At 40.4% G+C, this 13801-nt stretch overlaps 1 protein-coding gene and 1 long non-coding RNA gene across 8 annotated transcripts in view; one reads left to right on the top strand and one right to left on the bottom strand.

Annotated features, from left to right (window-relative positions):
• Positions 1–8290, bottom strand: part of LOC308459304 — a 99124-nt gene extending 90834 nt beyond the window's left edge. For 3 of the 6 annotated variants that reach the window (XR_013977967.1, XR_013977968.1, XR_013977969.1), the window contains exons 1-2: positions 7411–8284; positions 4124–4199 (exon numbers count right to left, since the gene is read on the bottom strand). This is a non-coding gene — a long non-coding RNA (uncharacterized lncRNA). Of the gene's footprint in view, positions 1–4123; positions 4200–7410 lie in introns of all 6 variants that reach the window. The other 3 variants (XR_013977970.1, XR_013977965.1, XR_013977966.1) reach the window with 3 other exon arrangements.
• MALRD1 (MAM and LDL receptor class A domain containing 1) overlaps positions 1691–13801 on the top strand; it is a 228651-nt gene continuing 216540 nt past the window's right edge. Inside the window, exons 1-5 of one of the 2 annotated variants that reach the window (XM_080974345.1) lie at positions 1691–1989; positions 6167–6304; positions 10584–10678; positions 10763–10924; positions 13407–13503. In XM_080974345.1, coding sequence (XP_080830471.1) covers positions 1827–1989; positions 6167–6304; positions 10584–10678; positions 10763–10924; positions 13407–13503 — 655 coding nt within the window. In that variant the 5' untranslated portion in view covers positions 1691–1826. Of the gene's footprint in view, positions 1990–6166; positions 6305–8319; positions 8357–10583; positions 10679–10762; positions 10925–13406; positions 13504–13801 lie in introns of those variants that run through there. The other variant, XM_080974346.1, reaches the window with a different exon arrangement.

The following is a 13801-nucleotide window of genomic DNA, read 5'->3' as shown; positions in this document are numbered from 1 at the left end:
CGAAATGCAGCATACCTTGAACTTTGTTGCTCTGGAAAACACCTCTTCTTTCCACCAGCTGTCTGTGGAGCCTCTGGCTTCTTTCAGACGCTTCTCTTCCTCCTTGGAGCAGAGGAGGACAATCCACCAGCCTCTCATGCAGATGTCCGATGAATCGCAACCATCCGAAGGCTGCCACTGTTGGAATTCTCCCTGGGTCAGAGGAATGTGCCACAGCGTAGGCACCGGCAGATATTCCTGTCGACCTCCCCGCGTCTCCACTCTGCTGATAAGCAGGCGAGGTCCGGCGATTCTTCTCAGATGTATGAGAGGAACACACCGTTCTTCCTCTCTCCCCTTTGGTGTCCCCAGGGAGGGGGAAGAAGCAGACAGAAAACTATTTACATCATTTATTTCTGCCTGTCTGCCCATGTTCACAAATAGAGGACAAATTCATAACATTCAGAGCAGTGTGAGATCCAAGATTGGGGCAGGGGTTTTCCCATGGACAAAATGTTCTACGCCATCTGATGTGGGCCAAAAACCTCACCACTGCCAGCACTGTGGCCCATTTCTTGTCCATTTTGGCCCAAAATATAGCACTAACTAGAAATAAAGGTATATTAATTCCTCCAGGAACAAGTTGGCGTTGACTTTTCCTTAAAAAAATAAAAAATAAAAGGCGTTCTTAAGTCCCCCAAATTATAAGCACCTTGTCTTTTCATATCCTTTTCTGTTATAGATACAATGTAGGTTTCCTTTTTTCATGGAACTATTGGAACTGGCAGCCATTTTAAGAAGGCTGCTGTGAACAGAGACCATTTACTCGCCAGAAAGACCAAGCTCAAGCTGCTCAGATCCAGCATCTGGACCAGATGTGGGGCTTGTTTCCTCCCTCTACATAGAACTGAGCTGCCAGCTGGGCATTTCATTGCTGGACACGAACTTCTGCCTGCACCCATTGTTGTCACCATTTCTGAGGTTCCAGAGGGGATGGTGAGGTTCAGAACTTAGATGGGGATCCCAACAAGAGGCAATGCAAATTCCCAGTACTGAAGCCCCATTGGGCAGGGTAACACAATCTCGGCCCTTGCCTCAAAGGACATTAAGTCCCAACAGTCCCCATGAGCACTGGGGGCTACCACAGTACCCTGCTTCCCTTCTTTCTGTCATCAGAGAGTCTCCCATCAGGGCTGATGTCTGTTTTCTGGTGAATTGTGACATGTTCCTCCTTGAAGCAGGTGAACAGCCAGGAGGAAGAGCAGAAAAGTTGGGAGATCCCAGGAGCCAGCAATGCCCCTACCCTGCAAGAATGTGGACTTTGGCTAATCCAATATGCCAATCCTGGGTCCAAGGAATTATGATATTGTAAGAAATTTGATTAATTTTGAGAGGTTACTAAAAACCCTGATAACTTAATTTAAAAATGTGTGTGTTATACTTTTTAATCAGTTTATCGCTGCTGCCATTTGATTTTATTAATAAGGAGAAATGGCCTTTAGTACTGTCTTGCATACTGTGTGCCACTGTTAATTCAATTTATCTGATGTTCTTTGTAGCACCAGGCAACTGAGTTGCACTGTAAAGCCACAAACTACTTCAGCTTGTCATAAAATGTGGAGCAATCCGGTTAAATATTTTCCAAGTTTATACCTGTGTGAATATGAAAACTGAATGCATTACATAAGCCATGCTGTACTAGAAAGAAAACTTCTTCTAGACCTGCAAGGTTTGAATCAGTTTTTAAATGCATTTGTATTTTGAAATGGCATTTTTGTATACACATTTTGCAGGGTAATTGCTGCAATAATTCCATCAAGGACAAGGTATCTACAGAAATATTTTCAATGTACACAGCCAGCAACTTTTGTGCCTTGCTGTGTATCAATCTGGCAGCATTTTGGCCTTCTAAAGGAGACGTTTTTCAATGTTGTGATGGCTCTGTGGTTCCATCAGTGGAGTTGTGTGATTTCACCTACCAATGCAAGGATTGTAGTGATGCAGAGCAAGGTAAGTAGATGTCACTAGCCTTCAGTGCATTTCCTTTTTATGGTGTTAAATAGATTACAATACAAATCGACAGTTTCTCAGTTTTGTCCTAGAATCCAATATTAGTTGGATGCAATTAGTTCCTACCTCAGTTCAGCTTTAAAACAAGTTTTACAAAAACTTTAAAACAAGTTTTACAAAAACATTGCTGTGGAAATTAAGTTCATATTTTGAAAATGGACAGAAATCAAAGACCCAGAGAGTGATGATTTATTAACTTTGTAAGCCTTTAGTAAGACCTTAGTATCATGGAACATTTGCCCCAAGGAAGAAGACATTGGAAGACAGTTGGGGGGGCGGGTTGTGCGGGTTGGGGGTGGGGTGGGATTGTGAGAAGGTTGGGTATTTTGTGGTTTTATATTTCTCTTGATTACTGTTCTATGTACATATTTATATTTGCAGGATTATTGTCCCTGTTTTATTTAAGTATCATTTAGAAAACCAATACTCCACCTGCCCTTCTACTGCTTTTGCATCATTCAAGACAGGCTGCAACAATTAAAAACAAAACAAATCTACTACAGTGGAAAAAATAACAGCATAAAAGCTGAAATAGGCTTGGCAGTTAAAGCATTCTAAAATAAGGGTCTAAACTTGACTGAATATCTCTCCTCACTTTTGCAAGATCATTTTGCAAGATCATGTCCTTCATGAAAGTAGATTGGGGGTATATGGCAACATTAAAGGAATGGTGATCTAACTTTCTGAATGTTCAGGGTTGAGGCCTAACCTTAAATCTGAGGTGGATGAGACCATCTTTCACTCCTAAGAATGCTGTGTTCCAGGAATGCCAAGTGCTTTTTAGTATTCAAAAAAAGGAAATAAGGAAAGACCCTTGGCCAAATTTAAATAGACACCCCCCTGCAAATTCTTAGAATTTGCCTGCCCCACGGATTCATCTAATATTTGGGAATGTTTTTACCCACCCCCACAATCTGCGTAAGATTCTAATTAAAACAGTGCACCTTATTCTTGTGCAATCATGCTTAGAAATGTACTGCACATGCCACAATGCACCAGTTCCTTCTAACTAGTATGATTTTTTACCTATCATTCATCAAATGCAGACAACATCTGTTTTAATGACAAAAAGTTACATGTATGTCTTCTAAGATTTGAAGGGGCACATGGTTAACAGCCAGTTTACTTACTGCAGCCATCTTGGAAATCTTTGACAACTATCAGTGAGTTTGGACTGTGGCATTATAAGAGATTTAAAAATGAACACTAACCAGACCGGTTTATTGAAAAGCAGAGTTTGTTTAGAAATACCAAGATTATATTCATCTGTATTTATTGCTTTCTTTAATATAAATCTGGCCTGCATTGTTGCTACTAGAAATTTCAATTATATTGCCACATAGATTGATTTAATGATAATTTTCATGTCATGATGATTACCCCCCATTGTATGTTTGCATTTTCATAATAATAAATGGCTCAAGGTATGAGCTGTAGCTTCTTCTCCATGCCCTGTCCCCTTCCAAGAAGTCTACCTAGAATTCATAGACTAGACTTATAACCATGTGGCTCTTTTAATCTTGGAAGGTTTACACATAGCTATAAGTCCTTTTAAAGAAATGTGGCCTGCATTTCAATAAGCTATTAACTTCAATATTATGGGGGGTAAAAACCTTACATTTGAGTAGGACATGCTAGCTGAGAGTCAGCCATATATTTTACTGTGCTCAGTTCTTCATGAATCAGTTTTCAGCATGGGGCATCAAGTGTTTACATTTTCATTAGCTCTTTGAACTGACTTTCATATCTAAGCTGCTTCTGCTTTGCAGTTGTGTAAGAAGAGGAAGACAAATGGCTGGCAGAGTGATTGCATATTGAGTCAGGTTCAAGATAACTTAAAATTATTCACCTAAGGAGGAAAATGAGAAACAGTTTCTCCTTAAAGTATATACATTCCATCCCCCCAAAACATATACTACCAGATACTTTTTTAAGTGTCTTCTGTGGCCTGGAAAATTAAATGGGCATGGCTGAGCAGTAGTTTATGTTAAGACAGAAATGTGAGATACTGTGAAATAATGAAAAGATGTGTAAATCTCAGACAGTGTAGGAAAGCATGTGTAAAACAACTCACCCATTTTGCTCCGTCTTGTATGTTGCAGTTTTATCCAACAGGTTTATCTCCAAGCTGATTATATTCAGTGATGATTCTGAAGGGTATATAGTATAAATTAAATTCTTATTCCACAAACAATGGTTTTGAACACTACTCTGCTCCCTGAAATTAGTTTTTCTGGTAAGGTAAAGGGTAAAGGTACCCCTCACCATTAGGTCCAGTTGCGGACGACTCTGGGGTTGCAGTGCTCATCTCGCTTTACTGGCCGAGGGAGCCGGCGTTTGTCCGCAGACAGCTTCCGAGTCATGTGGCCAGCATGACTAAGCTGCTTCTGGCAAAACAGAGCAGCGCACAGAAACACCATTTACCTTCCCACCGGAGCGGTATCTATTCATCTACTTGCACTTGACATGCTTTTGAACTGCTAGGTTGGCAGGAGCTGGGACCGAGCAATGGGAGCTCACCCCGTCGCGGGGATTTGAACTGCCGACCTTCTGATTGGCAAGCCCAAGGCTCTGTGTTTAGACCACAGCGCCACCCACGTCCCTTTTTCTGGAGTCATCCCTAATTAAATTAAATTAGATAACTTTTAAAGTATTATATTGTGAAAACTATACAATCAAATAGAATTACAAATCAGCAAACTTTTTAGTATTAAAAGAGCATCATATTTTGATGTCTTTAAATAGTTTAGGAAACTGAAGAAAACTCAACAGAAAATATTTAGTGCACAAGCCACTTTTGGGCAGTGCAATCCTGCACATGTATATTTAAATGTAAGCTTCCTTTGGAATTTCCTCCCAACTAAGCAGGTATAGGCAAGCTGAATAAATGGTTTTATGGAAGTTTCAAATTGCAAGGAAAAAGTGCTGATTGCTTAAGTAAAATGACATTATTCTATACACCTAACATTATGCTGTTCCATTCATTGTCAGTTTTGCCCTTTAGACTTTCATCACTGCACCATTTCAATCTTGCATGCTGATGTAAGAGTTGTTTTAAGGCTGGTGTGGTTTTTAAAAAATGCCTTCCTTCTCCATTAATATTTTGCAACTGCCCACCTGAGAAATGTGCAGGATCAAGCCTAAGAGATCTCCCTCTCCACCACCAACGATTATAACTTTTTTTGAAGATGTTATGAACGTATTGCTGAAAATGCAATCTAGCAAAACATTATGTTGATGAAGTTACAAATGTTTGAGCCAAATGCTTGTTTTCAGTGATTAATCTTCATTGCTCTAAAGGAAAGGGCAATGCTGCTGACATGTACAATATTGAATCATTAGTGCTAAATGCTGCCTTGGTTATGTTAGCAATATTTGCGAGAATTATTTTTTATGAATATCTACTTTTGCTAGCCTCTTCAATTTTCTAAACATTTATACAGAATAGATGAAAAAGCACTGAAAGACAGATTATTTTTATTACGGGGGGGAGGATGTTCTGCTGCATCCATCTTCTTTTATACTCATTTAATTTTGCCTTTTATCATGTACAATATTTAAGATGTGCGGGGGAAAACAGGTTGCAGAGTTCTTCCCGGGATATTCTTCCTGTAAATGGGGTAATCTCTTGTTTGAAAATTCCCTGCAAATGGAGTGCTGGGCTAAAATAATTCTCCTTGATTTGCTAGTCAGTCATCCAGCTTGGTCATACGCTTAAAAGGTATGTTCATAATCAGAATTGGACTCTGTATGTTTCAATGCAAATCTGAAATAGTACCATTTGCTTTTGCTCAAATGCTGGTAGATTCAGAGAGATGATCAGTCATTCCAGATTTGTTTTATGTGGAGTAAACTTCCTTTCCATGTCTAACCACGCAATAGAGATGGCAGATTTTGATAGTGTAATATCAGAGTTTTTAACATGTATGAAATAGACCTGTGGTCTTTTATATTTAAAGTTCATTGTTTTAGGTAAATTATAATCTGAAAGCAATAGAACAGAATTGGCATGCTTTTTAGAAATGAAAAACGTTAATAAGTACATGTTATGGCATTTTGTATAATGCAGGTGTTCATTATGGAATGCAAAGTATGCAAATAACCCCTTTAATATTAGGTTCCTATTATGGAAAATGTGATTTTGAAAGTGATCTGTGCAATATGAACAATGAGAAATCACCTGTTGACTGGATAAGGAGAAACGGAAGGAACATCATAGGCTCTCCTCATTCTGACCACAATGGGAACAACACAGGTAAGGGCAACTTACTCTCTTGCAAATAATAAACAAATCTATCATCATATAAATCAGTGGTGAGGAAACTTTGGCCTGCTGGATGTTAGACTCCAATTCCTATCAGCATAATTCTACACCTGAGAGTTTATGTATATGTGTACACATTTATCTATGTATCAACTAAAGATAACATTTCATGCATCATGCATGTTGAAGTAATACTTTTCTTCGTCTGGAGTCCACAAGACACATTATCATTTTTTATTCAACAAATTAACACAGCTACTCTTCTGCAAATTATTATTTTCTGTGAGGATTAAAACTGTCTTCTTTGAAAACCTAAACATTTTATATATTCAGTGATACTGTTTGGCTTCTGGCCCTTTTCTGCCTTCAGGAACATGAACCCTATAGTTTGTTTTAGTATGGTTGGGGGAGGGATAAGTCAAATGATAAGGGACAACAATGGAGAGGAAAAGGGAAGAATTCTCTTGCCTATAATTATGTTGAGACCAAAGATATTATCAAGTGATAATTAACCATCATAAGAAGATTTTTGATGGTCCCTCTAGATATACTTTGAACCTCTAGTAACACTGGAAACAAGTATCCTCAGTATTACATTGCACACGAATAAATCCTTTTACAGTACTCTGCTTTTTTTTTTTTTTTAAGACATCATCTTTTAAACATTTCTTGAGTTGGTAATTTTAAGACTTGGAAAGTGTACTAGGAGGCATAAAATTGGTTTCTGACCTAAAGTAGTCTTGGTCATTTTATTGAATTTAAATGGTCATCAAAAGTAAGAGATTGGTAGCCCCATTACAAATGGGAATTGGACTCAAATACGGTCACAGCCTCTGACTTAATACCAGTCAATTTTCAGCTGCACTTTCAGGAAATTCTTTTTTTATTCAAGCTGGATGTAATGTATGGCAGTCATAGTTCCTGCCCTGGGTGACTCTCTGAAACTTTCCTGGGTTTGCAGCGATATGTCGTGCTGGGTCGAGAATAGTGACTGCTTGCAAGCCTAGGTGGAATTGGCAAATGTCAAGTTGTGGATTTGTGTCTGAGCAGGCCAGGGGTCAAAGTCAGGAAATCAAAATGAGAAAAGAGTGACTCACCCAATCAAAGATAACATATTCCTGAAGTTCAGGGTCCAGGCCAAGGTCTGAAGTCAGATAAAAAGGAAGGAGCAGAAAGCAAAGACAGCCCCAGGAATGATTTTAGGCAGCGAGATGCAGAGTTACAGAAGGGTGCCTTGAGCACAGCCCTTTTTTGACCCTTAGGATATGCCACAAAGGTTCTGGCTGAGGAGACTCTGAGGGGATCGAGCGAGAGGTGGAGGAGTTTCTGAGGAGAGAGGAAGAATGGGAAGGGAGAGTTTAAAACATTGACAAAGCAGGAGGGAGAGAGAAGGAACCATTGAGAGAAGGCTGTGGAGGAAAGAGCAGCCTCTGCCTTCGCATAACAACACCGATTCAGCCAAAGCTCCCACCAGGAGCAGAGCTTGAGGCCTACACCTGGATTCCAAGTTTGAGAGATTCAGACTGCTCACCTGGGTCTAACTTGGTTATTTGGCCTCCATCCAAACTCCTGGTGTGGTTCAAATTGTATGCCTGCCTCTTGCTCCCTCACTATCCGCCCCCCATCCAATTCTGTTAAATTGCCTATTACAGTGGTACCTCAGGTTAAGTAGTTAATTTGTTCTGGAGGTCCGTTCTTAACCTGAAACTGTTCTTAACCTGAAGCACCACTTTAGCTAATGGGGCCTCCTGCTGCTGCTGTGCCGCCAGAGCCCGGTTTCTGTTCTTATCCTGAAGCAAAGTTCTTAACCTGAAGCACTATTTCTGGGTTAGCGGAGTCTGTAACCTGAAGCGTATGTAACCTGAAGCGTATGTAACCCGAGGTACCACTGTATTTGCTGTTTCCTTTCAGGGTGGCAATAGAGGCTGATACACTACAGATACCACATACTGGGGTTTTTTGGGGGGGAGGCTGTCATTCTTTCCCCTCATCCACCTCACTACAATTTGAACCCAGTGCCTATGGTTGTCTCCACAACAAGAGGTTGCTGTTATGGAATTTGGGGTCACTTTAGGAGTGCCAAGGCAAGGCACCTGTAGGAGTACATGGCAAGAATCCAGGCCCTGCCTCAAAGGCATTGCAGCCTGGTCTCTGTGTAATGGTTAGGCCGGGGTTGGGAACTTGAGGCCTGGCCACAAAATTCAGCCTTCCTGGCCTCTCTGTGGCCCTTGGGATTCTCCCATGGCTGCTCCTCCTTCTCTGCAATCACACAGTCTCTCAACAGGCCTAGCTTGTAAACTGCTTGAGTGCTTTTGCCTGCTCTTGAAGTCTGTGGTAACGCCTCTTGTCCTGATGGAGGATAGAGAGGAGAGACCCTCTAAGTGTCCCTGTTTCCAGGGACGTCCCTGATTTAGAGAAGCCATCCTGGTTTCTGATTTGATCCTGGGATGTCTCACTTTTCCTTAGGATGTCCTTATTTTCATTGAAGAAATGTTGGAGGGTATGGTGGGATGTCCCAATTTTCATTGCAGAAATGTTGGACATCCGAGCTGTTTAATGTTTAATGCTTTTATGTTTTTATATATTTTGGAAGCTGTCTGGCATGACTGGGGCAACCCAGTAAGATTTGTAGGGTATAAATAGTAAAATTATCATTATGGAACGGGACATTCCTATTTTCATCAGAAAAATGTTGGAGGGTATAAAACTGAGGAAGCGAGGGCTGAGAAATTTGCCCTGTTGGTTGAGGAGGGAAGAAACCTGGGTGGGATGGTGGCCAGTCCTTTAAAAGGAGACTGGCATCCTGTCCCTCTTTGAGATCTTGCAGGGCTGTGGAATGTAGGCCCCCTGAGATCTCATGAGAGAATCACCCCTCCACACCAGCCCCTGCCCTACCCCATAAATTGTCCAACAGCTTCACTTAGCCACTAGTAATCATTTTATTTTCAAAAGAATCTCAAAGAAATATACAAAATACAAATACAATGCAGCATATTAATAATAAAAACCTATTAAAAAACACCATGCTATTCAGTCAGTAACACAGCCATCCATATCCCTCAGTACAAAACCCCAGCCAGTCACTTTGTATGACAAAAACAATCATGTGTATAGCCTTGGAATTCAAATTAAAATAATCTATTCCAACTGGGTTAGCACATTCACTGTTGCATGCCTGTGGAGGGCAGCCTTGTTCTGATAAGACTCTGAATGGCTGTGAGCAACTTTATCTCATCAGTGCTCTTGCCGTGAGCTATAAACACCAATGCCCTGTGCCTATCAAAACAACGATTGCACATCTATACAACCATACAGCAAATAGGATCTGTGAATATCATAAAGCATATGACTTCCCCACAAGAATCCTGTGAGCTGTAGTTTACCCCTCACAGAAGTAAAATTCCCAACACCCTTAGCAAACTACACTTCCCAGGATTCTTTGGGGGGAGTCATGTGCTTTAAATGTCTGGTGTCCATGCAGCCTTTGATTTAGGAAAAGGAAATGGAGAAAGTAAACTTCAAAAATTAAACAACTATAGAGAGTGGGTGCAGTAGCAGCACTCCTTAAATTAAAGTCCACTGGCCAGGTGTTTCAAATTGGTCACAGCTGGTTTCAGTTCTCCTAGGTCATCCACAACATAAGGACCCAGTCAGCAGTGGAATATCTGAGCAGATAGATTTGATGGCCTTGTTCCCATGTTCCTTACTCACCTGGCACTAATTAAGCTTGTGAGTGTTCAAAGGAGAGGGTGGTGGCTTGATGGACAGAGAGGGAGAAGCTGTATATAGTTAGGATTTGGCACGGAAGGGGGCAAAACTGGTGGAGTGGAAGAAGGTAAGAAAGGTGCTTTCTGAGGAGTCATCAAAGCTTTTGAAACCCAAAGTTTGCAGGAGGAATCTGATTTACTGCAATGCACCTTGCAACATCTTTTTAATTGTCTTAATATAATCTAAAAGCAGCAGCAGCACATGAAAGCTGGGGTATGAGAAAATGTGACATTGAGTTGCTGCTCAGTTTGTACCAAGAACTCTCAGCTTGTAAGAAATATATCAGCCCTGATCGATCTGTTCATTGAATATAAAGTAGATTGTTTCACTTTAACATCTGATGTGTGACTCCCAGTTGTCCTAACCCACAGTGCTCAGTACTGGCTACAGGCCACTTGCCTAATCCATTATCCATTTTCTTTTCTTTTTTTCATACTGAGTTTTCCAGAATTCTACAAAGTCCAGGAAACCAACTTCTAATTTTTTTCCTTCCTATCAATAGCCCATTTCCTTACACTGTCCTCTGAACACATCCCATTTCCGGCAATTCTGAGGAGCAGAGTGGTCTTTGTGGCTAGCAACCAGCTCACCTGCCAGGTAACTGAACTATCTCCTCTTCATATTGCCGGCTGTCACTGCAGTTTGCCAACACACTTGGACTGTTTCTTTTTTTCTTCTTAGATTTCGTTTTACTATTGGATTGGTCAAATAAATGGAACCCTCACAGTGGGACTCCAAACCAATTCTGATAGAGCCTCAGGGACCGTATGGCAAGAAAGAGGAGGAATTAAAAATCAGTGGCAAAGAGCTGTGATCACAATCAACAATACTCTGAATGTCGAGGTATGCAAGCTTCCAATACTGGGATGAGTGAAATGTCAACTTAAAGAGAAGAACTTGCACTAGAAATTTAATTCAAGTGAATAATAAGGTGGAATTCTGATGAAAAATTCATGGCTGGTATTACTTGACCTTATCTCAATGATTTAATGGAAGCATTCATTTTGTAATTATGCATGTAACTCAAACTGAAATTAGCTGGATAGTCACATGCTAGTATATGAAGTGGGAGGACATAATAATGAAACCCACTTACAGTAGCCATGCACTTACACTTACTTTTCAGTAGCGTTTTGCTTTGAATGTTGAACCAGACTTGTGCAACTTATCCCCCTCCAAGCCTAACATATCCTATGAGCCACGTACGGCTTCATAGGCACCCTATTCGTCTTCCTTCCTGGCACTGAAAGAAAATGAGGTTCTTAGTGATTTGCCCAAGATCCATGTCAGTCAGTCCACAGTTGGACAGGGATTTCAATATAGGTTTTCAAAGTGCAAGTTCATTGTGCTGATTAGACAACAATAGTGAATCTACATATGCTTTCCAGTTTCTCAGAAAAGCAGCAGCCTTCTTTAAACCTATTAAAACAATTTAGGAAGATATATATAGTGGTTTATAAAGAAAAAGCATTAATTTAATAGTAAATTAGATCGTTGTAAAAAATAATAATACTGTTATACCAACTAAAAATGTAAAAAGCATTTTCTTCTGGGTACTGTTTGGTTCTCATAAGTCAACCTATTAAGAAAATTGATTATTCTGATATGTATGTCCTTATTCAGTAGGGCAATAAATAAAATCATGGAAGACTGAAATACTAACCCTTTACATTCAAGCTTCTTGGATTATAAATATTATGTCCTTCGGGATTCCATATTATGCATTATTCCTGAAAGTAAATGTAGAATATACCCTGCCAAGATAGAGTAGATACCTAGTTGCAGTCAGATCTCTAGTTATTCCAATGAAAACTTATTCTTGCTCTCCATTAGCCATCCTGTACAATGCTGCCTTGCTTGTCTCTAAATGCAAGAGGAAATTTCTCTCTGACAGACCTCTGACTAGCACAAAATTGTACTGTTGTTTTTGGATAATTAACAGCCCACAGGATTGGATCCTGGCACTATAGTATGACTGCATCCCTTTTCATTTCCTTCCTGATGCCTGAAGAAGTTATAAGTCTAGGCTTGTGGTTTGCTACATGTATTTATTTCTTTATAATGGCTTGCTTAGTTGCACTTAGTTCCCATTAAAATCAGTAGGACTTTTGACAAACTAATAGGCTAATAGTGCAACTAATAAGCTGGATCCAACACATTATTCATATCAAGCTTCTTAGTCATGTTGATTTACAAGGTAGCTAAAAGTATAAAATCACAATAAAACAGGAGCAGTGAAGACTTGCTAATATGCATAGGTTTATAATTATACCAGTGCTCAGAACTGTATTACTACAGTTTTCAAGCCTATAGCAAACAAGAATAATGAAACTTCCATTTAGGGACCAGCCCTTTATCTAACGTCTGTTCAGAAAAGAGTTTTTAAAATCTGTGGAAACTCAAAAAACAACATCTTTCCTATCTCTAGTAGGCCTAGTAGCTTAGATCCTCTCTGGTCAGTAGTAGAAGAAGAGTTTGGATTTGATATCCCGCCTTTCACTCCCTTTAAGGAGTCTCAAAGTGGCTAACATTCTCCTTTCCCTTCCTCCCCCACAACAAACACTCTGTGAGGTGAGTGGGGCTGAGAGACTTCAGAGAAGTGTGACTGGCCCAAGGTGACCCAGCAGCTGCATGTGGAGGGGCAGAGACGTGAACCCGGTTCCCCAGATTACGTGACTACCGCTCTTAACCACCACACCACACTGGCTCTCAGTTATGTTAGGTGCTGCATAGAAGTAATGGGTGCACAGAGATGTAGTTATATTCATGTTCTGCTTTTCCTCTAAGGCATTCAGTGTGGCATACGAGGTTCCTCAGCCACCCATTTTTCTCCCCAGAACAACGCTGTGAATTAAGTTAGGCTATGAGAGAATAATCTTGACCAGGAATTTGAGCCTGGGTTTCCCTGCTCCAACTTTGACACTTAAACCTAGCCTTTCCCACTTGCTTCCCTCCAGAAGATTTGGACATCAACCGACACCACCCAAAGGCCAGGGATGATGGGAATTGATGGCACAAAGTAGGGAATGCTACTCTAAGCACTATGACACAATGGCTTAATGGGGGGGATTTTTGGTGTCTGTTCCCCTGTCCTATCTTCTAACACTGATGCCAAAAAGGAGTGGGCACAGAGGACATGTTTAAAGAACACATCTGTGTTAGGCCGTAAGACCTTCTGGTAAACTAGAAAGGAACAAAGAGAGAGCCACAGCTTCTTCCAAGCTCCCTTATAAGCTTCCTTGCAGATAATTTTAGATACTTCAGTGTTGTAATAGACAGTATTACTGCTGAATAACCATGTCTCCCTAATATTCTGGTTATGCAGGTTTCCATCAAAGGACAAATATTTGAACCTTGGGCACCAGGAGAAACCATTGCTATTGATGATGTTTCAGTCACTGAAGGATGTCTGCTGGCTTTTGGTAAGGATGCATTCTTGTAGCTGTACTAAATTATTTCTCTGATGCTTAATTAGGAAAAGAAAAAAGCCACAAAGCAAGAATGCCTTGTTGACATTCTAAGCGTAGATACTAATAAACCAGGGATTTCAGGCATCTGTTTTGAATTTACTTGCAAAGCTGATCTTAGCTTGTGGTGAACCTTTAGTATGCAACAGATGCCATGGGGAGAATCTGACTGTTCATGTGTCATTGTACCTGGATGCTGGCTTGCTGGCAAAACAAGCTAGTTCAGTGAGTAATGCCTGCCACATGCAAACAA

This window comes from Podarcis pityusensis (assembly GCF_964106645.2).
Source record: "Podarcis pityusensis genome assembly, chromosome: 12".
NCBI lineage: Eukaryota > Metazoa > Chordata > Lepidosauria > Squamata > Lacertidae > Podarcis > Podarcis pityusensis.
This window is presented reverse-complemented; position numbering and strand designations above follow the sequence as displayed.